The sequence below is a fragment of the Ipomoea triloba genome, chromosome 7, assembly GCF_003576645.1.
Source record: "Ipomoea triloba cultivar NCNSP0323 chromosome 7, ASM357664v1".
Taxonomy (NCBI): Eukaryota; Viridiplantae; Streptophyta; class Magnoliopsida; order Solanales; family Convolvulaceae; genus Ipomoea; species Ipomoea triloba.
Window position 1 is genome coordinate 2,907,039 of NC_044922.1, and position 23,326 is coordinate 2,930,364.

The 23,326-nt window shown below is 38.8% G+C and overlaps 5 protein-coding genes across 5 annotated transcripts; 2 read left to right on the forward strand and 3 right to left on the reverse strand.

The window, feature by feature from the left end:
* The first annotated feature begins 33 nt into the window (after positions 1 to 33).
* Positions 34 to 540, forward strand: LOC116025437. The gene has a single exon (XM_031266666.1). It carries the CDS (start codon positions 34 to 36, stop codon positions 538 to 540), a length of 507 nt encoding a protein of 168 aa, XP_031122526.1.
* A 489-nt stretch (positions 541 to 1,029) lies between these two features.
* LOC116026202 (protein SIEVE ELEMENT OCCLUSION B-like) lies at positions 1,030 to 4,648 on the reverse strand. Its single transcript, XM_031267671.1, has 7 exons — positions 4,193 to 4,648; positions 3,975 to 4,091; positions 3,193 to 3,695; positions 2,963 to 3,072; positions 2,734 to 2,882; positions 2,150 to 2,641; positions 1,030 to 1,909 (listed from the first exon to the last, which is right to left on the reverse strand). Exons 1-7 carry the CDS (start codon positions 4,598 to 4,600, stop codon positions 1,241 to 1,243), a joined length of 2,448 nt encoding a protein of 815 aa, XP_031123531.1. The 5' UTR covers positions 4,601 to 4,648; the 3' UTR covers positions 1,030 to 1,240.
* A 1,338-nt stretch (positions 4,649 to 5,986) lies between these two features.
* On the reverse strand, positions 5,987 to 9,685 carry LOC116024625 (protein SIEVE ELEMENT OCCLUSION B-like). Its single transcript, XM_031265568.1, has 7 exons — positions 9,170 to 9,685; positions 8,767 to 8,865; positions 8,184 to 8,686; positions 7,919 to 8,028; positions 7,696 to 7,844; positions 7,106 to 7,597; positions 5,987 to 6,899 (listed from the first exon to the last, which is right to left on the reverse strand). Exons 1-7 carry the CDS (start codon positions 9,635 to 9,637, stop codon positions 6,231 to 6,233), a joined length of 2,490 nt encoding a protein of 829 aa, XP_031121428.1. The 5' UTR covers positions 9,638 to 9,685; the 3' UTR covers positions 5,987 to 6,230.
* Positions 9,686 to 12,768: 3,083 nt separating this feature from the next.
* On the forward strand, positions 12,769 to 16,226 carry LOC116024798 (protein SIEVE ELEMENT OCCLUSION B-like). Its single transcript, XM_031265798.1, has 7 exons — positions 12,769 to 13,293; positions 13,390 to 13,512; positions 13,632 to 14,134; positions 14,233 to 14,342; positions 14,439 to 14,587; positions 14,693 to 15,184; positions 15,302 to 16,226. Exons 1-7 carry the CDS (start codon positions 12,829 to 12,831, stop codon positions 15,968 to 15,970), a joined length of 2,511 nt encoding a protein of 836 aa, XP_031121658.1. The 5' UTR covers positions 12,769 to 12,828; the 3' UTR covers positions 15,971 to 16,226.
* A 1,628-nt stretch (positions 16,227 to 17,854) lies between these two features.
* Positions 17,855 to 21,225, reverse strand: LOC116026183 (protein SIEVE ELEMENT OCCLUSION B-like). Its single transcript, XM_031267650.1, has 7 exons — positions 20,712 to 21,225; positions 20,515 to 20,631; positions 19,892 to 20,394; positions 19,685 to 19,794; positions 19,439 to 19,587; positions 18,851 to 19,342; positions 17,855 to 18,721 (listed from the first exon to the last, which is right to left on the reverse strand). The coding sequence occupies exons 1-7, from the start codon at positions 21,177 to 21,179 to the stop codon at positions 18,053 to 18,055; spliced, it is 2,508 nt and encodes an 835-aa protein (XP_031123510.1). The 5' UTR covers positions 21,180 to 21,225; the 3' UTR covers positions 17,855 to 18,052.
* Between the last annotated feature and the right edge of the window lie 2,101 nt (positions 21,226 to 23,326).

The following is a 23,326-nucleotide window of genomic DNA, read 5'->3' on the forward strand; positions in this document are numbered from 1 at the left end:
TGGCAGCAAGCAAACTCTCAGGTTTCCACTAACATGAGAGTTGTTGGTAATGATGTTTGGGTTCGGCCAGCACGAGGACGAATTAAGCTTAACACGGATGCGGCAATTGATACAACAAATAATGCTATGGGTTTGGGATGGATTCTACGTGATGATGAAGGCAATTTTTTGGCTACAAAAAATGTTAGGATCACTGGTTCCAACACAGTTAGAGAGGCTGAAGCGATTTGTTTGAGAGAGGCTTTAAGTTGGTTAAAGGATACTGGTATGGGTGCTGCAGATGTGGAGATGGATTCCCAGTTAGTTTTTCATGCTATTTCCTATACTTCTTTTTATTCTACTTTTGGTCTTTTAGTAGATGATATTAAAGAATTGGCATCGTCAATTAATGATGTTGAATTCCGTTTTGTTAAACGATTTGCGAATTGTGTCGCCCACACTGTTGCTAGGGAGGCCCTTTCTATGTCAGGTTGTGGAGAATGGTTTGACATTCCTCCTATTTTCCTTGTAAACTGTCTTTCTCGTGATTTAATGCATTAAGTTTTTATTCTCAAAAAAAAAATATATTATTTGTGTATTGAATGTACATTATATAAAATAATGTACTTTTCCTTAATACAACATAATTTTTTAATATAGTAAAAGTACATTATTTGTGTACTGAATATACATTATTTGATAGTATGGTTCACACAACTACGTGGATCATGGTCCACACAATAATAATTGCACGTACAATTGTTGGATAATTTATAGTGACAAACAATTATCTACCGCAATTAATTCCCATATGTTTTTTTTTTTTTTGAGAAATTCCCATATGTTTTAGTTTGTTTACTTATTTATATAATATATAATATAAATTATTATAATTAATTAATGGTGAAACTCAAAAATCTAATCACCATATGCTAATTTATTGAATAATAATACTCCGTATAATCTATGCCAATTCATGATGAATATATGATTATACATTGTATAATACGGAGTAATTAAATTTATAAAAATTGAAAGAGATAAATCCGATTTATAATCCAGAACAATCAATTTATTAAAATATACTATCACATTATCTCACTTAAATGCATATTTGATCATAAACAACAGAAGGAAAAACCAAGAAAAAAAAATCAGATGCACTACTATTGCATCATTGGCAGTTTGGCACATTCTTTATTTTGCATGTATATAATAAGATGGACGGCCATCCAGTTCGCCCTTGGCTAGATCAGAGCGTTTAATTCTCATACTCATCAAGGCAGCAACTATACATGAAGAACTTCTCCATGGTTCGCCCGCACTCCACACAAGCCACCGTCTCCGGGTAGTGCCCCACCGCCGCCGGCACCACCATGCGGGTGCAGTGGTGCTTAGTGTACAGCCCACGGAGCTGTTTATCCAGAGCAGGAATAAACGCATTCACATCTCTCACTTCATGTTTCCAGCTATCATAATTGTTCAACACTTTGACCACATTGCTGCCTTCCCCTTTGGTCATTTCACCCAACCCTCTGCTAAACACCGCCCAGCCTCGATTGCTGCCGTCGTAGCTGAGGATGGCTTTCACTTGCTGCAGAATGGGGTCCCTGCTCTCTTCAGGGATAATGTAAGTTGTGGAATCATCTTTCATTGCCAGAGTTTTTTCCCCTTTGAGGAACCACATGCTCTCTAGCCTCTCCCAGAAGAACCAAATCATGGTTGGGTCTTGAAGGATGCTGCTCAGCCCCTCCTCCTGTATCATTGCGCAGTTCCTTTTGATCCTTTCTTTCACGCTCATCTTTCCCACATATAGCATTTCTAGAGGGATCCGTGCTTGTTGTGCCACATACCTTGTCCTCTTTGTGAAGTTCCTAATCCATTCCATGTCTTCTCCTCCATATAAGCATATGTACTTCTCATCATTAAGCTATATCATATGCATATACAATAATCCCATTTATATTAGTAAATATACATCAACAAAAATATATCACGGATCAGGCCAGGTCCACATTGCATTGTGAATCTGGTCCAAAACGACATTCAACTATGTATATGCAGTTAATTAATTAATTAACTTATTATGACTGTAGGTACATAATCTGAATGTTTTGGGACCTGGTTAATGTCATAACATACAATTGAATCAATGTATATGTATGCTTACCCAAGTGAAGAGGTTTTGGTCAATGGAGTCAGCTAACAATGCCATGCTCCAATTTGTTTCATTCCACAGAGATTCTTCCTTCAATTTGTTGAAGGGGAATGCAACACTTCCCCAAATCATAAACATAGGCAATGCATTGATGTTTGTTAGCTTTCCTTGGGGATCCACAACAGCAAGCAGAGGTTTGTGGGTGAAACCCCATACTTCCTTCACATACCCATACACTGCTTCATCAATCTTAGAAGGGTGAGACACTGAATACCATGGCATGCTATCTTTCACTACCTTGAATTGCTCCTCCTTAGCCACTGTCCATGGTGATCTCCTGTCCACAATTGGAAGCCACACAATCTCGAATTGACTCTCTAGCCTGCTTGGATCTTGCTTTGCGTCAACATACATATGGCGCAGCAAAGTGATGACTTCATTAGGGATTTCCAATTCTGATACCAATAGGAACACATACTTCCTCCTCAAGATCTCAAGTCCATGCTGATAATAAATTAAAGGTCAGAAATCTACAACTTAAGCTAAATTAAACAAGATCATCACTCTAATTTAGTAATTATTAAATAAAATGAAACCTTTTTTGTTTCAAGTCCTGTTCCGTGGACGATCGGAGTTGGGTCATTTTCACCGCATGTGATGAGCTCTGTCGAGTACTTGTTATCAGTATGTGTCCTAGCCAGGGTTTCTTCAAGTATTTTTCGTTTGATTGTGTGCTTTATCTTGCCTGCATTGCAACAATGCCAAAACAAATATTAAGATACATTTTGCTTGGCAAATCTGATCTTATTATATACATATACATACCTATTTCTTGGGTAGATTTTTGCATTTCCTTTTGTAGATCACCATGTATGTAACCAAGCTTGTGAGTCAAGGTGGATATCTCCAACTCCTCTTCAGTTGAGGAGTAGTAACTGAAACATTATATTATACACACAACAAAATATAACATCATCATCAAAAATCATGTAATTAATACCAGCCAAATTGGTCAAAACTGTTGACTTGGTAATTTGATAAAAATGTACACGTACTCTCGTCCAACAGCCAACACGTTTTGGATAACCAGAGAACAAGTAATAGCAGCTTTCACAACATAATACGCCGCCTTTGCTATAACATTCTCGTGCTCCACCGTCACAGGCGACAAAGATTCAGCAAGCTCCTTGTACAAGTTAACCTTGTACTTCACCTTAAGTGTTTTCTCCTCCGAGGCGGACTGTTTGAACGCAATCATGTCGTGAGTAACCTCGAGCATTTTGTCGGCCAGCTTGGCGACTTCCTGGAACTTAGAACTCACCGCTCTCGACGATTCAGAGGTCTCCATGAGGTCCGGAATTTGCTTGATGGTGGCCACCGACTTTGCGAGTGGGTCGGTGGGGTAGAGGCGGACTTCTAGGCTGAACTCGCCGTATTGCTGCGCGAAGGCGGTGAAGGCAATCACCGCCTTTGCGTCCCACCAGAAGTTTGCTAGCAGCTTCAGGACTGATAAAGTGGTGGTGTGTGCATCTCTTTGGTTTGAATATCCACCAATTATCTTTAACATTTCCATGCAATTAATTAAGTATTGTGAGTTTGCAATGTAAACACTTAAATTAAATTAAATAGGATTTTAAAGCTAATTAAATTAATTAGTTGCCAGCAAAATCTGGTCCCACATTCTGGCGGTCCATTTAGGTGGAGGACTAGTGCCTGGTGTCTATATATAATAGGGTACATGAAACTCTCACATTGCGGTTATTAAAGCTTATTATGTGCTCTTGTTTATAATCTGAACCAGTGAGTTATAGTGCGGACAAATTAATTAGGTAATTACCTCGGTGGATGTTCTGTGTACTGGGTAGGCAAGGGCTTCAATGGCTTCATTAAGGCCAGAATGGACAACCTTCTCTTCCAAGATTGCATCTAGGCGTGCCGGTTGAGTTTGAACACTCTATATATGATTTGTTTAAAAGAAATATATAAGTAAATTTACTCTTTAAACTTTTGAGTTGATGGGAGAGACTGATAAGTAATAACATGTACTATACCAACCTGTATGTAGCCAGGAATGGTGGCATTGGCGCGGGGCATTATATCCTCAATGAGGTGCACGAGAGGCTTAACTTTGTAATGGACCGCATCAAGATCATGTGTGGCCTTGATGTGTTCCATCATGGCCGTGTCTTCGGAGCTGGAAAGAAAGTCTCCCCTCTTCCTCATTCCCCGGCCTGCAGGAATGATCTTTGCCTGCAATGGGGTGACCGCTTGGCTAGGTGGGTTGGTATTGGTTGCAGGAACCGCTAAGTGCTGGACTGGATAGGCAGGAGGAGCGGCAATACTAGTAAGACTTCTCGGGTTCAGATTGGTGGCCTTAGGAAAGATTTCGTGGACCAGGTTAATAGTGGTGGTAGGAGCAGATGGGGTGACAATAGGAGTGGCATCACTGGCCATTTGAGCCATTTTGCAGGGCTGAGAAAGGAGGTTTAGGGAGAAAGTGATGGAAGAGGGTTTTGTGTGTTTGTGGTGCATTTGCATTGAGGTAAGGGGTTGTATTTATAGCTTACTGAGGAGGAATAAAGGGGAAATGAATTGAATTCCTTGCTTCCAATCTAGTCAATAGAATTGAAACAGCTGTACTAATAGTTACATAGATTTTGCAACATCAAATATTAATTCTTATACTAACTTATATTATGTCCCTTCAAAGCTAGAAAAGAATTGAGACAGTTTGGATTCCCATGATCTTTGTCTTATGTAAGCAGATTTTATTACTATTGGTGTTTTGCTTAAAGAGATTTTCCGTAATGCTTCTTGTCTAATCCCATTTTACAACTCTAAATATTCTTTTTTTAGAAAGTAAATTCAAGCCTCAAATTTTTATGTTAGGGTCTATTTGAAATTAAATCCAAAAGATTTGTCGTCGGTGTTTGACTATTAATAATGAGAGATTGTCAAATGAAACTCTAGTTGAATAACAATAATGATACTTTAGTGGTGCCACAATGAAACCACATTATGTATAAAATGAATTAATTGAATAATAAGTCTCATATATTGAATGTATATTATTAAATGAAACTATAGTTCAATTAGAATGATACTTTGGCAGTGCTATAATAAAACTACAGTGTATATAAAATAAAATTGAATAACAGGCCTCGCATATTGATGAATGTATATCGTCAAATAAAACTGTAATTGAATTAGAATGATACTATAATGGTGTTGTAATGAAACTACAGTATGTATATAATAAAATTGAATAATGAGAGAGGTTGCTACCTGGACTATAACGAAATTTACCGGCTAACATTATCAAAGGAAAAACTTAAAATGACGTCGTTTTGATCATGGTCCATGTAGATCACGATCCGCAGTAAAATTTGTCGTTTATTATTATTGATATTGAAAGTGGATTGAATTAATTCGATTAAAACATGAGTTTTATTGAACTGAGTCGAACAATATAAATCTTGTCTTGGGCCACGGAAAAAAAAACTAATTTTTTGTAAGTCAATATAATTTCTTTAATCTAATGTTCTTGAATATTCTGAGTTGGTTGAGCCAGACCGAACCGGAGAATAAAAATCTTGGTCTAATACAGTCACATTCCATTTTTTTTCTTTGAATTTCTTTAGATAAGAATTATTATATTTGTTAATTTATATATTTATTTTATTATATAATTAGTTACAAGTTAGAAATCATTTATTTAATATATTTTTGAAATTCAGTTAAATGAAAAGAACTATTGTGAGATTTGTAAGATTATTACATAGGAGTGAGGTTACTCCGTGTACACCTTTAAATAGCCACTACAAGTTTTCCTAAAAAAAAACTTGATGGTTATATATAAATCACATGTTATTATTAATTTATTATACTTCAATAGATTCTACATAGTACATAATAAAGGAAGTTAAGCTCATGAAAAGATGCAATAATGCATCTTTCAGGCATTCTTTTATTTAACACAAAAACAGCTCAAGAAAATGTATGGCGGAGAAGATAATAATGGATTTCAAGATCTTTATCCGGAAGGAATTGAGATAGCTAGAAGATCGGTCTGGCTTTTGTGGGTGTATTTAATTTAGTTCTCATACTCATCCAGGCAGCAACTATACATGAAGAACTTCTCCATGGTTCGCCCGCACTCCACACAAGCCACCGTCTCCGGGTAGTGCCCCACCGCCGCCGGCACCACCATGCGGGTGCAGTGGTGCTTAGTGTACAGCCCACGAAGCTGTTTATCCAAAGCAGGAATAAACGCATTCACATCTCTCACTTCATGCTTCCAGCCATCAAAATTATTCAACACTTTCACCACATTACTGCCTTCCCCTTTGGTCATTTCACTCAGCCCTCTGCTAAACACCGCCCAGCCTCGGTTGCTGCCGTCGTAGCTGAGGATGGCTTTCACTTCCTGCAGAATGGGGTCCCTGCTCTCTTCAGAAACAATGTAGGGTTTAGTGTCATCGTGCATTGCGAGCGTTTTTTCTCCTTTGAGGTACCACATGCTCTCTAGCCTCTCCCAGAAGAACCAAATCATGGTTGGGTCTTGAAGGACGTTGCTTAGCCCCTCCGCCTCTATGGCCGCACTGTTCCTCTTGATCCTTTCTTTCACGTTCATCTTCCCCACATACAGCATTTCTAGAGGGATGCTCGCTTGCTGTGCCACGTACCTTGTCCTCTTTGTGAAGGCCCGAATCCAATCCAGGTCTTCTCCTCCATACAAACATATGTACTTCCCATCATTCAGCTGTATATACAATAACATTTAATTTGTTAATGTCCATCACTAGTACAGAATATATAAACATATATGTGCAATCCAACTATCAGTTTAGATTTTTAGTTGAGATGGAGCAGTGAAGCACATGCTTCAATTTAGTATCAAAGATATATAAACATAAATGTGCAATCCAACTATCAGCTTGAATCTGTTAAGCTAAAAGTTCTGCTTACCCAAGAAAAGAGGTTTTGGTCAATGGAGTCAGCCAGTAGTGCCATGCTCCAAGATGTTTCACTCCAAAGAGATTCTTCCTTAAGTTTGCTGAAGGGGAATGCAACGCTTCCCCAAATCCAAAACATAGGCAATGCATTGATGTTTGTTAGCTTTCCTTGAGGATCCACAACAGCCAGCAGGGGTTTGTGGGTGAAACCCCATACTTCCTTCACATACCCATACACTGCTTCATCAATCTTAGAAGGGTGAGACACCGAATACCATGGCATGCTGTCTTTCACTAGCTTGAATTGCTCCTCCTTAGCCTCAGTCCATGGCGATCTCCGGTCCACAATAGGGAGCCACACAATCTCGAATTGACTCTCCGCCCTGCTTGGATCTTGCTTCGAGTCTTGGTACATATGCCGGAGTAAACTTATGACTTCATTAGGGATGTCCAAATCTGATACCAATAAGAACACATACTTCCTCCTCAAGATTTCAAGTCCATGCTGATGTCACGTTGCAAAACAACATAGTAAGTAGTAATGTATGACTAAAACTAAAACATCACCCTTCTAATTTTCTAAATTAATTAAATAAATGAAACCTTTTTCATATGAAGTCCTATTCCATGGATAATTGGGGTTGGGTCATTTTCACCGCATGTGATGAGCTCCGCCGAGTACTTGTTATCCGTGTGCGTCCTGGCCAAGGTTTCTTCCAGGATTTTTCGTTTGATTGTGTGCTTTATCTTGCCTGCATCATATCCCAACATTATCAAAACCAATAACAAGATAGCTTAGGTAAAATATTTAATTCACACTACATACCTATTTCTTGGTTAGAAATCTGAATTGCCTTTTGTAGATCACCAAGAAGGTAACTGAGCCTGTGTGTCAAGGTAGATATCTCCAGCTCCTCTTCAGTTGAGGAGTAGTAACTGAAATACAAGATTTAAGATATAAAAATCTTAAACAGTGTAAAAAGTCTTGTGGGACAGTCTCATAAAAACTTGTTGCATTAGACGGTCTTACATCAGGCTTATTCTTATTGGATCTGATTTATGGAAAATTTAAGATAATAAATTAGACATACTCTCGTCCAACAGCCAACACATTGAGGATGACCAGAGAACAAGTCACGGCGGCTTTCACCACATAATACGAAGCCTTTGCCATTATATTCTCCTGCTCCGCCGTCACCGGCGACAAAGATTCAGCAAGCTCCTTGTACAAATTAACCCTATACTTCACCTTCAGCGATTTTTCCTCTGACCCAATCTCTTTCAACGCAACAATCTTGTGAGTAACCTCCAGCATTTTGTCGGCCAGCTTGGCCACTTCCCGGAACTTAGAACTCACCGCTCTCGACGATTCAGAGCTCTCCATGAGCTCCGGAATCTGGACGATGGTGGCCACCGACTTTGCGAGTGGGTCGGTGGGGTAGAGGCGGGCGAGTAGGGCGAACTCGCCGTATTGCTGCGCGAAGGCGGCGAAGGCAATCACCGCCTTTGCGTCCCACCAGTAGTTTGCTAGCAGTTTGAGGACTGATAAGGTGGCCGTGTGGGCATCTCTATTATTGGAATATCCGACGATCATCTATAAATTTTCCGGTCAGTTAACCGTAAAATATATATATAACATTTCCGATCAGTTAATGATTAATAATATAATCTCACCTCGGAGGATGTTCTGTGTACAGGGTACGCCAATGCTTCAATGACTTCGGAGAGACCGGAATGGAGAGCCTTCTCTTCCATGGTTGCATCTAGACGGGTCTGTTGAGAAACTTTAGTCACTACTAGATAATGTGTATAAACTGTATATACTAGATAAATATGTCTTGTGATTATAGGCAGCAAAAAGACTAAAATGATAAACAGCACAGCCTAGATTGCCCATAGATGATCAAATCAAATCAAGAATGTCAATAGGCCATTTTTGTGGGGATTCAAATTATATTGAATTTGTAATTTTGTGGTTACCAAGTTAACATTCATGATTATCTTGGTTAGGGTTACCGGCCTAAAAGAATAATATGTATTTGATGTGGTGAGTGAATGAGAAATTGATAATATATACCTGAACATAGCCGGGGATAGCAGCAGCATTGGCACGGGGCATTATATCCTCGATCAAGTGAAGGAGAGGTTTGAGTTTATAATGGACTGCATCCACATCGTGAGTGCCTCTTACATGATCCATCATGGAGGTGTCCTCGGAGCTTGCAAAAAGATCGCCCCTCTTCCTAATACCTCGGCCAGCAGGAATGATCTTTGCCTTCAACGGGGTTACCACCTGAGTAGGTGGAGTGATCGCACCAACATTAGTTGTTGTTGCAGGCACATATGCTTGTTGGACTGGGTAGGCAGGAGGTGGGGTAAAAGTAGTAAGGCTTCTCGGGTTGAGATTGGTGGCCCTAGGGATGATTTCGTGGACGGGATTGGTGGTGGTGATAGGAGTAGTCGGGGCCACGGTAGGAGTGGTGTCCGTGGCCCTAGTGATGTTTTCAGACATTGGAAGACCAGCATTGATGGTGGTTTGAGCCATTTTTGCTGGGTTGAGAAGAGTGGTAAAGAGAAGATGGTTATGTATGTGTGTTTTTGGTGCATTTGCATTGAGAATTGAGGGGTTGTATTTATAGCTTACGAAGGTGGAGTAAAGCCATAAAGGAAACTTGAATCAAGTACCTTGCTTCCAATTTGGTTTATAGCCTTGAAATTGTAGAATGGATGGTCATGATTATGAAACATTATTTTAGCTACCCTGATTTCCTGAACAGCGATATAGTGAATGAGTAACTGTAATTGAAATTCTTTTTCAACGAAAGTGTGAGATTTGAATCCACGAGATTGAGGTTGAGTTTCTTGTGCCTAGAAGGGAACAATTTGATGTGGGACTCGATTTATTTTTTCATAGACTGAAAACAAATTTATGAGGTCCATAATATATTCCGAGGAAGCTAGGAAACTTCAGTTTTTTTAAAAAAAAAACATTATTTTAGCAACATATATTCTTGCCCCTTCAAAGCTCAAAAAGGACAGAGTTTGGATTCCCATGATCATTGTATTATGTACGTAAGTAGACTTTGTTACTATTGGTGTTTTGTGTAAAGGGCTTAATGTCCCCATCCCAGTTTACTATTGGTGTTTTGCGTAAAGATGTGCAAAGTAAATCAAAAAGTGAAGATATATAATGCGTGAATCATGCACGCTTCCGTCCTATGTAATATGTATAGTATTCTTTCATAAACTCTGGTTAAATTTGAAAAGACTAGCTCGCATTATTTCATTTATGCTCTCATAAGTTTTGCTTACACACTAATTAAAGTTAAGAATATAATATTTCCCCTTAAGGACAAGAGAGGCATTATTGATGGGGTAAGGAGGTGTTGTAACTTGTAAGCATTGGTAGTTAACCTAAAAAAATTATTTTAGCTCGAGGGGAGTGGTCAAATAAATGAAATATGATTCTTATACTTTCAAGTTTGATATTTACCAACACTCGAACACGCTCAAGTCTCAAATAATAATTGTATGACTAGGGTCTAAACCTGTGACTTTAATCTTGTCAACACTCTTACACTCTCAAGTCTCAAATCTTATAAAAATCTTTTCATGAATGCATCTCATCATGAACCTCAGCTCGTCTCAAATAATGATTGTATGACTAGTAAATTAGGCTAAGTCTCAAATTCAAACATCATGGTGTTTGTCTTATAATTTTGTTATTAGCTACCTTAGCATCATTTATAACGGATGCTTATTAAACACCTCATTAATTTACACTTGTTTAAGTCACAAAAAAAAATTACCAAATGGGAACATAATGGTTTTAGTTTTAATTTACCCAACACTAGACACCACCTTAAGTTAATTGATGCTAGATTATTACGATGAAAATTGAGTAAAATTAGAATCAACCACACCGACACTAAACACCCAAGATTAGAATGTAGGAAGAATATTGTCAAGGTTAATTAGAGTCTAAGTATAAGATGCATTCGTGCATGATTCACGCATTATATGTCTGTGTCTTTAATTTGTTTGTGGGTAAAGTATACAACATAGGGTAACCTAAGTCGAGTTGGTAGAAAATTTTGATTTAACAATTATAAAGTTTTAAGTTTGAGTCGAAAAGCTATTTGTTGGACTTCTCAGTTTGAACTATTCAACTATAAACAACCTATATAAACTACAGAGTAATTTATTTTCGGGTCACACTTGTGTAAAACTGTCTCACGGATCCTTATTCGTGAGACGGGTCGGGTCGGGTCAAAGCACCATGCAAATGTCATACTTATATGTGCAAATGTCATACTTATATGCTCAAATATAACACTAATCAATATTACAATTTTTGTTACTTATAAGAGAAAAAGTAATATATTTTTCATAATAAGTAATGTTGACAAGTGCCCCTCACTTATAAGGGCAAATATAATACTTTTGAGGAAAAATGTAATACTTTTAAATCGAAATGTAAAAGTATTGTATTTTTCCCTTAAAAGTATTACATTTACCCTTATAAGTAACAAAAATTTTATTCCTGATTAGTATTGCATTTGAGCATATAAGTATGACATTTGTGTATATAAGTGTTACATTTGCATCTTGACCCGACACAACCCGACCCGTCTCATGGTGAGACGGTCTCACATAAGTTTTTGCCTTTATTTTCAGTTTTAGCCGATTAGCTATAGATAACTAGCTAAGTCTAATTTATTTTCTTGTGATCTTTTGTCAACTTTTCAATAAATCAGAGGGTGAAGTACGTATACAACAGATTAATTCATATTATGTGTGTTTACAGGAATATTAAGGAAAATCACTTTACGCAAGACAGCAATAGTAACAAAATCTACTTACATAATACAAAGATCATGACATTCCAAATTGTCTCAATTCTTTTTGAGCTTTGAAGAGACAAGGATATATGATGCTATAATAATTCAAAAGGATGGCGTGATAATTTATAATTAGTATGTATTTGATTAATAAGTAAATTTGTTTTAACATAGGATATGATCATTCAATTCATTGTAATCAAAGAATAAAAAGAATTTTATTACATATCAAATGGCGAAAAATCTTAGTAATAAATTCGAGTCATCACTAACTTAATGTTACAAGGGAAGGTGGCATAGTGTGGGGGTTAGGGATTAGATCCGATTTCGTGACTTGCAGTTTACCTTTGTACCGGCTCTAGGAGTGTGGTCTTATAGAGGGGGTTAGGGATTGGATCCGATTTTGTGATTTGCAGTTTACCTCTACACGGGCTCTAGGAGTGTGGTCCTATGGACTTACGATTAGTTCAGTAAAACTGGATCATCTAACTATTTTTTTAATAAATAATTTGAGTCACTCCAGCTTCATTTAGGCTATATTTGAAAACACGGAAAATGATTTCTCATTCTTTGAAAAAGCATGGAAAATAGAAGTCAACGGATAATGACTCCCGGTCAATGAAAAAAATGGTTGTGTTACATTTTTCGAAAAAATAACTACTTCTCCTTTGGTAGTGCAAGATCATGGGACAATTAATATAATACAGCTGTTTCAATTCTATAAACAAGTTTGGAAGCAAGGCATTTGATTCATTTTGTTCCCCCTTTATTCTATCTCTATAACCTATAAATGCAACCCCTCAACCTCAATACAAATGCACCAAAAACACAAAAGATCATATATCTTCATTTAGCATCACTTCCTATCTAAACCTCTCTTCTCAACCCAGCAAAAATGGCTCAAACCACCATCAACACTGGTCTCCCAATGTCCGAAAACATCACTAGGCCAACAGACACCACTCCTCTCATGACCCAAATTGCTCCCACCACTAATCCAGTCCACGAAATCATCCCTAGGGCCACCAATCTCAACCCGAGGAGTCTTACTCCTCTTACCCCATCCATATCCCCCGCCTACCCGGTCCAACAAGTAGTCATGCCTGCAGCCGTGGCGGCTAATGTTAGTGCCATCGCTCCACCTAGTCAGGTGGTAACTCCGTTGCAGGCCAAGATCATTCCTGCGGGCCGGGGAATTAGGAAGAGGGGAGATTTTCTTGCAAGCTCCGAGGACACAACCATGATGGATCATGTTAGAGCCACTCATGATATGGATGCAGTCCATTACAAAGTGAAACCTCTCGTGCACTTGATTGAGGATATAATGCCCCGTGCAAATGCTACTATTCCAGGAGTTCAGGTATTATATTATTCCATCATATCTTAAACTTTCTTATATATGCACTTTTTTTTAAAAAAAAAATATTGAAAAAACAAATGGTATATATATATATAGAGTGTTCAGACTCAATCATCAGCACGTCTAGATGCAATCTTGGAAGAGAAACAGGTTCTCCATTCTGGCCTTAATGAAGTCATTGAAGCATTTTCCTATCCTGTCTATAGAACTTCTTTTGAGGTTAGTTAATTAATCAATTGATTCACAAATTCTAATACTATTATCCCATCAAACCAGCTAACACAATCAGCTATCAGCTAATTTACGAACTTACAATGATTAATTGCTTGATATTGAAGATCATTGGTGGATATTCCACCAACAGAGATGCACACTCAATAACCTTATCAGTCCTCAAACTGCTAGCAAACTTCTGGTGGGACGCAAAGGTTGTGATCGCCTTCGCCGCCTTTGCGCAGCAATACGGCGAGTTCGGCCTAGTGGTCCGCCTCTACCCCACCGACCCACTGGCAAAGTCGGTGGCCACCATCGTGCAGATTCCGGACCTGATGGAGAGCTCTGAATCGTCGAGAGCGGTGAGTTCTAAGTTCCGGGAAGTCGCCAAGCTGGCCGACAAAATGCTGGAGGTTACTCACAAGATTATTGCGTTGAAAGAGATTGGGTCAGAGGAGAAATCGCTGAAGGTGAAGTACAGGGTTAGTTTGTACAAGGAGCTTGCTGAATCTTTGTCGCCGGTGACGGCGGAGCAGGAGAATATAATAGCAAAGGCTTCGTATTATGTGGTGAAAGCCGCCGTGACTTGTTCTCTGGTTATCCTCAACCTATTGGCTGTTGGACGAGAGTATGTTGTGTTTTACATTTTTTTTGCGAATATAATTACAGTTTCTAAGGCTTCATCAAATCATATATAATTTGTGTTCTTTTAATAATGTTTTTTAGTTACTACTCCTCAACTGAAGAGGAGTTGGAGATATCCACTTTGACTCATAAGCTCGGTTACATACTTGGTGATCTACAAAAGGCACTGCAAAAATCCACCCAAGAAATAGGTATTTTATTGTGATTTGACATGCATGCAAAATGCATCATATCTTTGCAGTTGGGTGCATCTTACTCTCTTGATCTTAATATTGGTTGTGATGCAGGCAAAATAAAGCACACAATCAAACGGAAAATTCTTGAAGAAACTTTGGCTAGAACGCACACTGATAACAAGTACTCGGCAGAACTCATCACATGTGGTGAAAATGATCCAACACCCATCATTCATGGAACAGGACTTGAAATGAAAAAGGTTTCATTTCATTTAATAATTAATTTACGAAACTATATATAGTGGTTATGTTTTTTAGCTAAACAACTAGATCTCTGACCCTTGCTTATTATGAATGATGTGTAGCATGGACTTGATATTTTGAGGAGAAAGTATGTGTTCCTATTGGTATCAGATTTGGACATCCCTAATGAAGTCATCACTATGCTCCGCCATATGTATCTGGAATCAAAGCAAGATCCAAGCAGGGCAGAAAGTCAATTTGAGATTGTTTGGCTTCCAATTGTGGACCGAAGATCGCCCTGGACTGGGGCTAAGGAAGACCAGTTCACGCTGGTTAAAGGTAGCATGCCATGGTATTCAGTATCTCACCCTTCCAAGATTGACGAAGCAGTGTATGGGTATGTGAAGGAGGTATGGGGTTTCACCCACAAACCTCTGCTTGCCGTTGTGGATCCTCAAGGAAAGTTAACAAACGTCAATGCCCTCCCCATGTTTTGGATATGGGGAAGTGTTGCATTCCCCTTCAACAAACTTAAGGAAGAATCTCTATGGGATGAAACATCTTGGAGCATGGCACTCCTAGCTGACTCCATTGACCAAAACCTCTTTACATGGGTAAGCATATATATACTGTGTGTTTACCATTATACCAAAAATAGTAGTCAGTGTTATGTTTTGATGGCAGAATGCTGGTTTTACGAACATTAATAAATGTTGTTGTGTATGATGCAGTTGAATGAAGGGAAGTACATATGTTTATATGGAGGAGAGGACATGGATTGGATTAGGAACTTCACAAAGAGGACAAGATATGTGGCACAACAAGCACGGATCCCTCTAGAAATGCTGTATGTGGGAAAGATGAACGTGAAAGAAAGGATCAAAAGGAACAGTGCGACAATACAGGAGGAGGGGCTGAGCAGCATCCTTCAAGACCCAACCATGATTTGGTTCTTCTGGGAGAGGCTAGAGAGCATGTGGTTCCTCAAGGGAGAAAAAACTCTTGCAATGCGCGGTGACGATAAAACTTACATTATCCCTGAAGAGAGCAGGGACCCCATTCTGCAGCAAGTGAAAGCGATCCTCAGCTACGACGGCAGCAACCGATGCTGGGCGGTGTTTAGCAGAGGGTTGGGTGAGATGACCAAAGGGGAAGGCAGCAATGTGGTCAAAGTGTTGAATAACTTTGATAGCTGGAAGCATGAAGTGACTGATGTGAATGCGTTTATTCCTGCGATGGATAAACAGCTCCGTGGGCTGTACACTAAGCACCACTGCACCCGCATGGTTGTGCCCGCGGCTGTGGGGCACTACCCGGAGACGGTGGCTTGTGTGGAGTGCGGGCGAACTATGGAGAAGTTCTTCATGTATAGTTGCTGCCTGGACGAGTATGAGAATTAAATTTTGCCGCAAAAGCCAGACCGGTCCGGTCAATTGCATCCAAATAAAGATCTTGAATCTTCAGATCCATTATTAGTGTCTGCTCCACCATACTTTTTGTTACAGTGTGTTATGTAAAATAAAGAATGCAAGAAAGATGCAGGATATGATATGATGCATCATTTCACTGGCTTTCCTCTATTATTAATACTTAGATTGTTGTATTGGGAGTATAATAATATGATCAATGAATCTATTATGAGTTATGTTCCGCTAATTCCTCTTTCCTGGGCACAAACATGAGTGCCACTTCAATAATTGAGTATGTCCATTTGGGCTTGAATTAGCAGATCCACTCAGTATTCTAAAAATACTCATACATGACATGCAGTGGCTTTCTCATGAGAGGTCATAAGATTGAGTCTTAGTGGAATAGTATTGACTTTAATCTCAAATTGAATTGGCATTGAATTTTTCAAAGTTTAAATCTTTCTATGAACCCATGCCCCACCAACCCAAGAAATGGGGAGCCGGGATTTAAATCTTTCCATTATATTGGAATAAAAGCAAACTGTAAAATGAAGTTTCTCTTTTGTGAACATTCTTTTATATAATTTATTGCTTTTTTGGATGACTGTGCTTATGCTGCATTTTATTTACTGAGCAGACACCCCTAACTATGATCTGAAAGGCTGCGTTTTATTTACTGAGCAGAAACCCTTAACTATGATCTGAAAGAGTAAATGGGATAAACTTTGTCTTATGACCGTAGCCCGTAAAATACTAAGATGAGGTAAATCAGACCGTTGACGGGCTCAAATTAAGAAGACTAACATACAGCTCTCATTGAGTGCGCAATAGAAACTAACTTACCCTTAGAGATTCTTCTTGCAACAAAAGTTGGGGAATGAACTCAAGTGTCCTACTTCGCGACCCAATTTCTCTCTACGAAAATAGAAGAAGACCTGGAGATTTTCATGTTTTGTGTTTAAAGGGTTGAAAGTTGATACGTCACAAAAGTGACAACTCTCGCTCTAATTGATTGAAAAATTGAGAATTCTTGTATAACAGTAATTTGACCCCTTTGCCTTTGTCATTTCCTCTAATCTCATAGTTTTGAGTTCAAGTTTATCTATTGCAATGATTGTTTAGATTCTTAAGATCGAATTCGTTATGCCTAGTGGTGAAATAACTATACAATTATGTGTCATAATCCTCAGTTGTCAGTGAAATGACATATATATCTAATCCTTATTTTTACAAACGATCGGTCGCGGAGTCGACGCTCAAGCATTAATGTACCTAGAGGGGAAAGAGTTCGAGGCGGTGAATTGAAGGAGGAGTTCGCAAAGCAGGTGAATCTTCCGTGGCCGGGCACCTCCGGTTTGACGGGGCTGGACCTGTGCTTCACGCTTCCGTCCGACGCCAAGGACATCACTGTCCCAAAAATTATATTCCACACTTCGATGGCGAAACTGATTTAGACCTCCCCGACGAGAAGTCGTCAACAAGAGCCCCGAGGTGGCTTGCTTGGCCATCGAAAGCTCCTAAGCAATGTCCATATTTGGCAACAACAGAAGAATATTGTTGTGGCCACGACAATAATGAAGCTAGGGACAGGATTTGCAGAAGGTTAATTTACATGCCGCGAATATGACCGACCCCTCGTCAGCGATTAACCTAAAGGCCCAGTCAATTTTGACCTAATTGTACTTCTTCTCTTTCTTTCTTTCTTTTTTTTTTTTTTTTTTTTTTTTTTTTTTTTTTTTTTTTTTTCAGATTTAAGAGATCAATTCATTCAATTACATATTTTCCAATTACACTTTTATGTATTACTTAGTGACTAATTTAAATATCTTTTCTATTAAATTTTACTTTGTTTCCAATTTAACAGGGATAAGTATATAAACCCCAAACACCCACCCTGGGACACTTTTATTTCAAATATTTTTATTCCAGAAAACCACAAGGTCAATTTATTAAACAAATTTAAAAAGTTTAAAACCGATAAACAAAAAATATAGTAGCCAAACTACACACGAAGATCTTTATTTGGAAGGAAACGGAGGAACTGGTCGGTTTGGCCTTTATGCCAGAACTTAATTAATTCTCATACTCATCCAGGCAGCAGCTATACATGAAGAACTTCTCCATGGTACGCCCGCACTCCACACAAGCCACCGTCTCCGGGTAGTGCCCCACCGCCGCCGGCACCACCATGCGGGTGCAGTGGTGCTTAGTGTACAGCCCACGAAGCTGTTTATCCAAAGCAGGAATAAACGCATTCACATCAGTCACTTCATGCTTCCAGCTATCATAATTGTTCAACACTTTGACCACATTGCTGCCTTCCCCTTTGGTCATTTCACCCAACCCTCTGCTAAACACCGCCCAGCATCGGTTGCTGCCGTCGTAGCTGAGAATCGCTTTCACTTCCTGCAGAATGGGGTCCCTGCTCTCTTCAGGGATAATGTAAGTTTTATCGTCGCCGCGCATTGCAAGAGTTTTTTCTCCCTTGAGGAACCACATGCTCTCTAGCCTCTCCCAGAAGAACCAAATCATGGTTGGGTCTTGAAGGATGCTGCTCAACCCCTCCTCCTGTATTGTCGCACTGTTCCTTTTGATCCTTTCTTTCACGCTCATCTTTCCCACATACAGCATTTCTAGAGGGATCCGTGCTTGTTGTGCCACATATCTTGTCCTCTTTGTGAAGTTCCTAATCCAATCCATGTCCTCTCCTCCATATAAACATATGTACTTCCCTTCATTCAACTGTATCATACACAACAACATTAATTAATGTTCGTAAAACCAGCATTCTGCCATCAAAACATGACATTGACTGACATTTTTAGGGTAATGGTAAGCGTTTAATCCTGACCAACAGTACAATATGCTTACCCAGGTAAAGAGGTTTTGGTCAATGGAGTCAGCAAGTAGTGCCATGCTCCAAGATGTTTCATCCCAGAGAGATTCTTCCTTAAGTTTGTTGAAGGGGAATGCAACACTTCCCCATATCCAAAACATGGGGAGAGCATTGACATTTGTTAGCTTTCCTTGAGGATCCACAACAGCAAGCAGAGGTTTGTGGGTGAAGCCCCATACCTCCTTCACATACCCATACACTGCTTCGTCGATCTTGGAAGGGTGAGAGACTGAATGCCATGGCATGTTAGCTTTGACGAGCTTGAACTGGTTTTCCTTAGCCTCAGTCCAGGGCGATCTTCGGTCCACAATTGGAAGCCACACAATCTCGAACTGACTCTCTGCCCTGCTTGGATCTTGCTTTGAGTCCAAATACATATGGCGGAGCATAGTGATGACTTCATCAGGGATGTCCAGATCTGATACCAATAGGAACACATACTTCCTCCTCAAGATATCAAGTCCATGCTGATGATATAACATTGCAAAACAAAACATTATATATTAAAGATCATTGCCTACTCTAGTTTAGTAATATATATATATATATATATTAAATGGAACCTTTTTCATTTCAAGTCCTGCTCCGTGGATAATTGGAGTAGGGTCATTTTCACCACAAGTGATGAGCTCAGCCGAGTACTTGTTATCAGTATGCGTCCTAGCCAAGGTTTCTTCAAGAATTTTCCGTTTGATTGTGTGTTTTATTTTGCCTGCATCAAAATTAATATTAAGATCAAGAGAGTAAGATACACCCAACTGCAAAGATATGATGCATTTTAATTTGCATGCATGCCAAATCACAAATACCTATTTCTTGGGTAGATTTTTGCAGTGCCTTTTGTAGATCACCCAGTATGTAACTGAGCTTGTGAGTCAAAGTGGAAATCTCCAACTCCTCTTCAGTTGAGGAGTAGTAACTAAAAAACATTAAAAGATCACAAATGATATATGAATTGATGAAGCCTTAGAGAAACTGTGATTATATTCGCAAAAAAAATGTAAAACACAACATACTCTCGTCCAACCGCCAATAGGTTGAGGATAACCAGAGAACAAGTCACGGCGGCTTTCACCACATAATACGAAGCCTTTGCCATTATATTCTCCTGCTCCGCCGTCACCGGCGACAAAGATTCAGCAAGCTCCTTGTACAAATTAACCCTGTACTTCACCTTCAGCGATTTCTCCTCGGAAGCAATCTCTTTGAACGCAATAATCTTGTGAGTAACCTCCAGCATTTTGTCGGCCAGCTTGGCCACTTCCCGGAACTTAGAACTCACCGCTCTCGACGATTCAGAGCTCTCCATGAGCTCCGTAATCTGCACGATTGCGGCCACCGACTTTGCCAGTGGGTCGGTGGGGTAGAGGCGGACGAGTAGGCCGAACTCGCCGTATTGCTGCGCAAAGGCGGCGAAGGCGATCGCCGCCTTTGCGTCCCACCAGTAGTTTGCTAGCAGTTTGAGGACTGATAAGGTTATTGAGTGTGCATCTCTGTTGGTGGAATATCCACCTATGATCTTCAATATCAAGCAATTAATCATTGTAAGTTTGTAAATTAGCTGATAGCTAATTGTGTTAGCTGGTTTGATCAGATAATAGTATTAAAATTTGTGAATCAATTTGATTAATTAACCAACCTCAAAAGAAGTTCTATACGCAGGATAGGCAAATGCTTCAATGACTTCATTAAGACCAGAATGGACCACCTTCTCTTCCAAGATTGCATCTAGTCGTGCCGGTTGAGTTTGGACACTCTATATATATACGTTTTGCTTTTAAAAAACATTAAAAAAAATCTTAATATGAGGAAGCTAAGCTAAGTGGTATGATATACCTGAACATATCCTGGAATAGTAGCATTGGCACGAGGCATTATATCCTCGATCAAGTGCAAGAGAGGTTTGACTTTGTAATGGACCGCATCCACATCGTGAGTGCCTCTAACATGGTCCATCATGGCTGTGTCCTCAGAGCTGGCAAGAAAATCGCCCCTCTTCCTAATTCCCCGACCTGTCGGAATGATCTTCGCCTGCAATGGGGTTACCACCTGGCTAGGTGGAGCGATCGCACTAACATTAGTTGTGGTTGCTGGCACGTATGCTTGTTGGACCGGGTAGGCGGTAGGTGGGGTATTATAAGTAGTAAGACTCCTCGGGTTGAGATTGGTGGCCTTAGGGATGATTTCGTGGACAGGGTTATGGGCGGTGATAGGACCGGTTCTGGGCACGAGAGGAGTGGTGTCTGTGGCCCTAGTGGTGTTTTCGGGCATTGGGAGACCAGTATTGATGGTGGTTTGAGCCATTTTTGCTGGGTTGAGAAGAGAAGAGAGGTTAAATTTAGTGTGTTTGTGGTGCATTTGCATTGAGATTGAGGGGTTGTATTTATAGGGTTAATGAAGTGCATAAAGGGGGAATGAATCAAGTACCTTGCCTCCAATCTGGTCTATGGAATTGAAAGAGCTATATTAATGGCCCCATGATTTTGCACTGTATATCAAATGTTATTTCTGCAACACATATCCTTGTCTCTTCAAAGCTCAAAAAGAACTAAAACAGTTTGGATTCCCATGATCTTTGTGTTATGTAAGTAGATTTTGTTACTATTGCTGTTCTGCGTAAAGAGGTTAAGAAGTTTTCCCTAAGATTCTCATTCCATTTCATGTTTTTGGTTCAATTAAAGAACATTGATTGATGTACTCAAAAAAATAAACATTGATTGATGTCTTAACTTTTTATACTAATTAATTTAATATTAGTAAGCAACAAGGACTACACACCGAGACTAATCATATTCGTGGTAAGTAAAACCTCAAAAGGTGACAAAATACAAGCACTCCGAGATCTCAGTTAAGCTAGAAGAAACAGATGCATGTCATTTCATCCACACGTACCCATAAATAGTAAGTAATATTTTATTATGCATAAAATGCCAAATTTTACAATTGTAAGTGAATAATATAGACAAGTATGTTAATTACATTTTTAAACCAAATAGTAAAAATGGCACGCACGTATAATGAATCAAGTAAAATGACATTTTTTATTTCTGAATTATAAATCTAGGGTTGGCCGCTCCATTTTTTGGTCATTTGAGATGTAGATTTTGTCTCTCAAGTTTGGTTCTTTTTGCTACATTTTTAGTTTCCCATAGATAGATTTCGATCATCTTCTGTGAAACTTTTTGAAAATATTAAATTTGCATTGTTAATTTTGTCACTTAAGCATCAATCTTCTTCTTACATATCTGCGACGTACTCGACCAATGTCTTTTTTGGTTCTATGAGTGTTCAATATAATTTAGTAAAAAGTACCAAGCGTGTTCAACATCTGCATCCCTCAAGTTGAAAATAATGTGAGGTGTATAACTTAAGACCAATAATAGTGATATTTTCTCAATAATTCACTAATAATATTATCAGGATTAAGTGTTTACTACTATATTAAAATTTATAACTAGTTACAAAGTCGCAACTTTATTTTTTTATTTTTTATATTAATGTAACAATCAACACCATTCGATGGCAAGATGTTGGATTAGATTTTCTAAACCTCCCCTAAAAAAATATATTAATATGTTGTATACTTCACCGGTAGGCAAAGACATATAATGTCGGAATCATGCATCCTATGCTTACTTTGCTTAGGCTCTAATTAACAGAAATGACATCCCCGCATTTTATTATTTTACGGTTTTTCAAAAACTTATGTTACAATGTATTACAATCTTATTATGAAACCTTAATTAGATTCTTAAGTTATGTCACACAGTAAGATATTTGCCTATAGTCAAGCTCTTCATACATTACTTTTCTAATGCAATTTATTTTTCATGAATTTGAGATGAGCCTAATGTTCATTTGTTTCGAGCTAAGCCCATATCTAGCGAGTATCTTACAGTAGTTATGCCGTGGACCCTCCACCTGGGTCCAAAAACGACGCCGTTTTTTTTTTTTTTTTTTTTTTTTACTAAACATATTGGCCTGAAATGTGGAACACAAACTCTACATTCACGTACACTATACTCTATATTCACAATTTGTAAACTCCACATTCACACATTATAGGATTATATGTTTAGTATCTATATTACCACTGTTATGCATTCACACATTAAAAACTCTATATTCACAGGTCCTATACTTCATATTCACAATTTGAGAACTCCACATTCACACATTACAGGGCTACAAGTTGCTAGAACTTCTTAACTCAATTACAGATTCACACATGCATAACTCTAAATTCACGATTTCTATACCCCATATTCACACATTTATGGGCAACTCTACATTCACACTATCATAAGTCTACATTCACAATTTCTATACTCTACATTCACACTTTGAAACCTCTACATTCACACATTTTTGGACAACTCTATATTCAGCAATATGTTTACTAATTTTTATTTTTTTTTTAAAAAAAGACAAAACGACGTAGTTTTGGACCC

What these genes read in the sequence shown, in the direction of transcription:
- LOC116025437 (XM_031266666.1), top strand. Translation starts at nt 34, where the DNA reads ATGAGAGTTGTTGGTAATGATGTTTGGGTTCGGCCAGCACGAGGACGA.
- LOC116026202 (XM_031267671.1), bottom strand. Translation starts at nt 4,600, where the DNA reads ATGGCTCAAATGGCCAGTGATGCCACTCCTATTGTCACCCCATCTGCT. An exon ending in AAAATCTACCCAAGAAATAG is followed by an intron (nt 2,883 to 2,962) that starts GTATGTATATGT and finishes GTTGCAATGCAG; the next exon opens with GCAAGATAAAGCACACAATC. An exon ending in CAGGACTTGAAACAAAAAAG is followed by an intron (nt 2,642 to 2,733) that starts GTTTCATTTTAT and finishes ATTTATTATCAG; the next exon opens with CATGGACTTGAGATCTTGAG.
- LOC116024625 (XM_031265568.1), bottom strand. Translation starts at nt 9,637, where the DNA reads ATGGCTCAAACCACCATCAATGCTGGTCTTCCAATGTCTGAAAACATC. An exon ending in CTATCCCCGGCTATGTTCAG is followed by an intron (nt 8,866 to 9,169) that starts GTATATATTATC and finishes GTTTCTCAACAG; the next exon opens with ACCCGTCTAGATGCAACCAT. An exon ending in TAGGACTTCATATGAAAAAG is followed by an intron (nt 7,598 to 7,695) that starts GTTTCATTTATT and finishes ACGTGACATCAG; the next exon opens with CATGGACTTGAAATCTTGAG.
- LOC116024798 (XM_031265798.1), top strand. Translation starts at nt 12,829, where the DNA reads ATGGCTCAAACCACCATCAACACTGGTCTCCCAATGTCCGAAAACATC. An exon ending in CTACTATTCCAGGAGTTCAG is followed by an intron (nt 13,294 to 13,389) that starts GTATTATATTAT and finishes ATATATATATAG; the next exon opens with AGTGTTCAGACTCAATCATC. An exon ending in CAGGACTTGAAATGAAAAAG is followed by an intron (nt 14,588 to 14,692) that starts GTTTCATTTCAT and finishes AATGATGTGTAG; the next exon opens with CATGGACTTGATATTTTGAG.
- LOC116026183 (XM_031267650.1), bottom strand. Translation starts at nt 21,179, where the DNA reads ATGGCTCAAACCACCATCAATACTGGTCTCCCAATGCCCGAAAACACC. An exon ending in CAGGACTTGAAATGAAAAAG is followed by an intron (nt 19,343 to 19,438) that starts GTTCCATTTAAT and finishes TTATATCATCAG; the next exon opens with CATGGACTTGATATCTTGAG. An exon ending in ACCAAAACCTCTTTACCTGG is followed by an intron (nt 18,722 to 18,850) that starts GTAAGCATATTG and finishes TGTATGATACAG; the next exon opens with TTGAATGAAGGGAAGTACAT.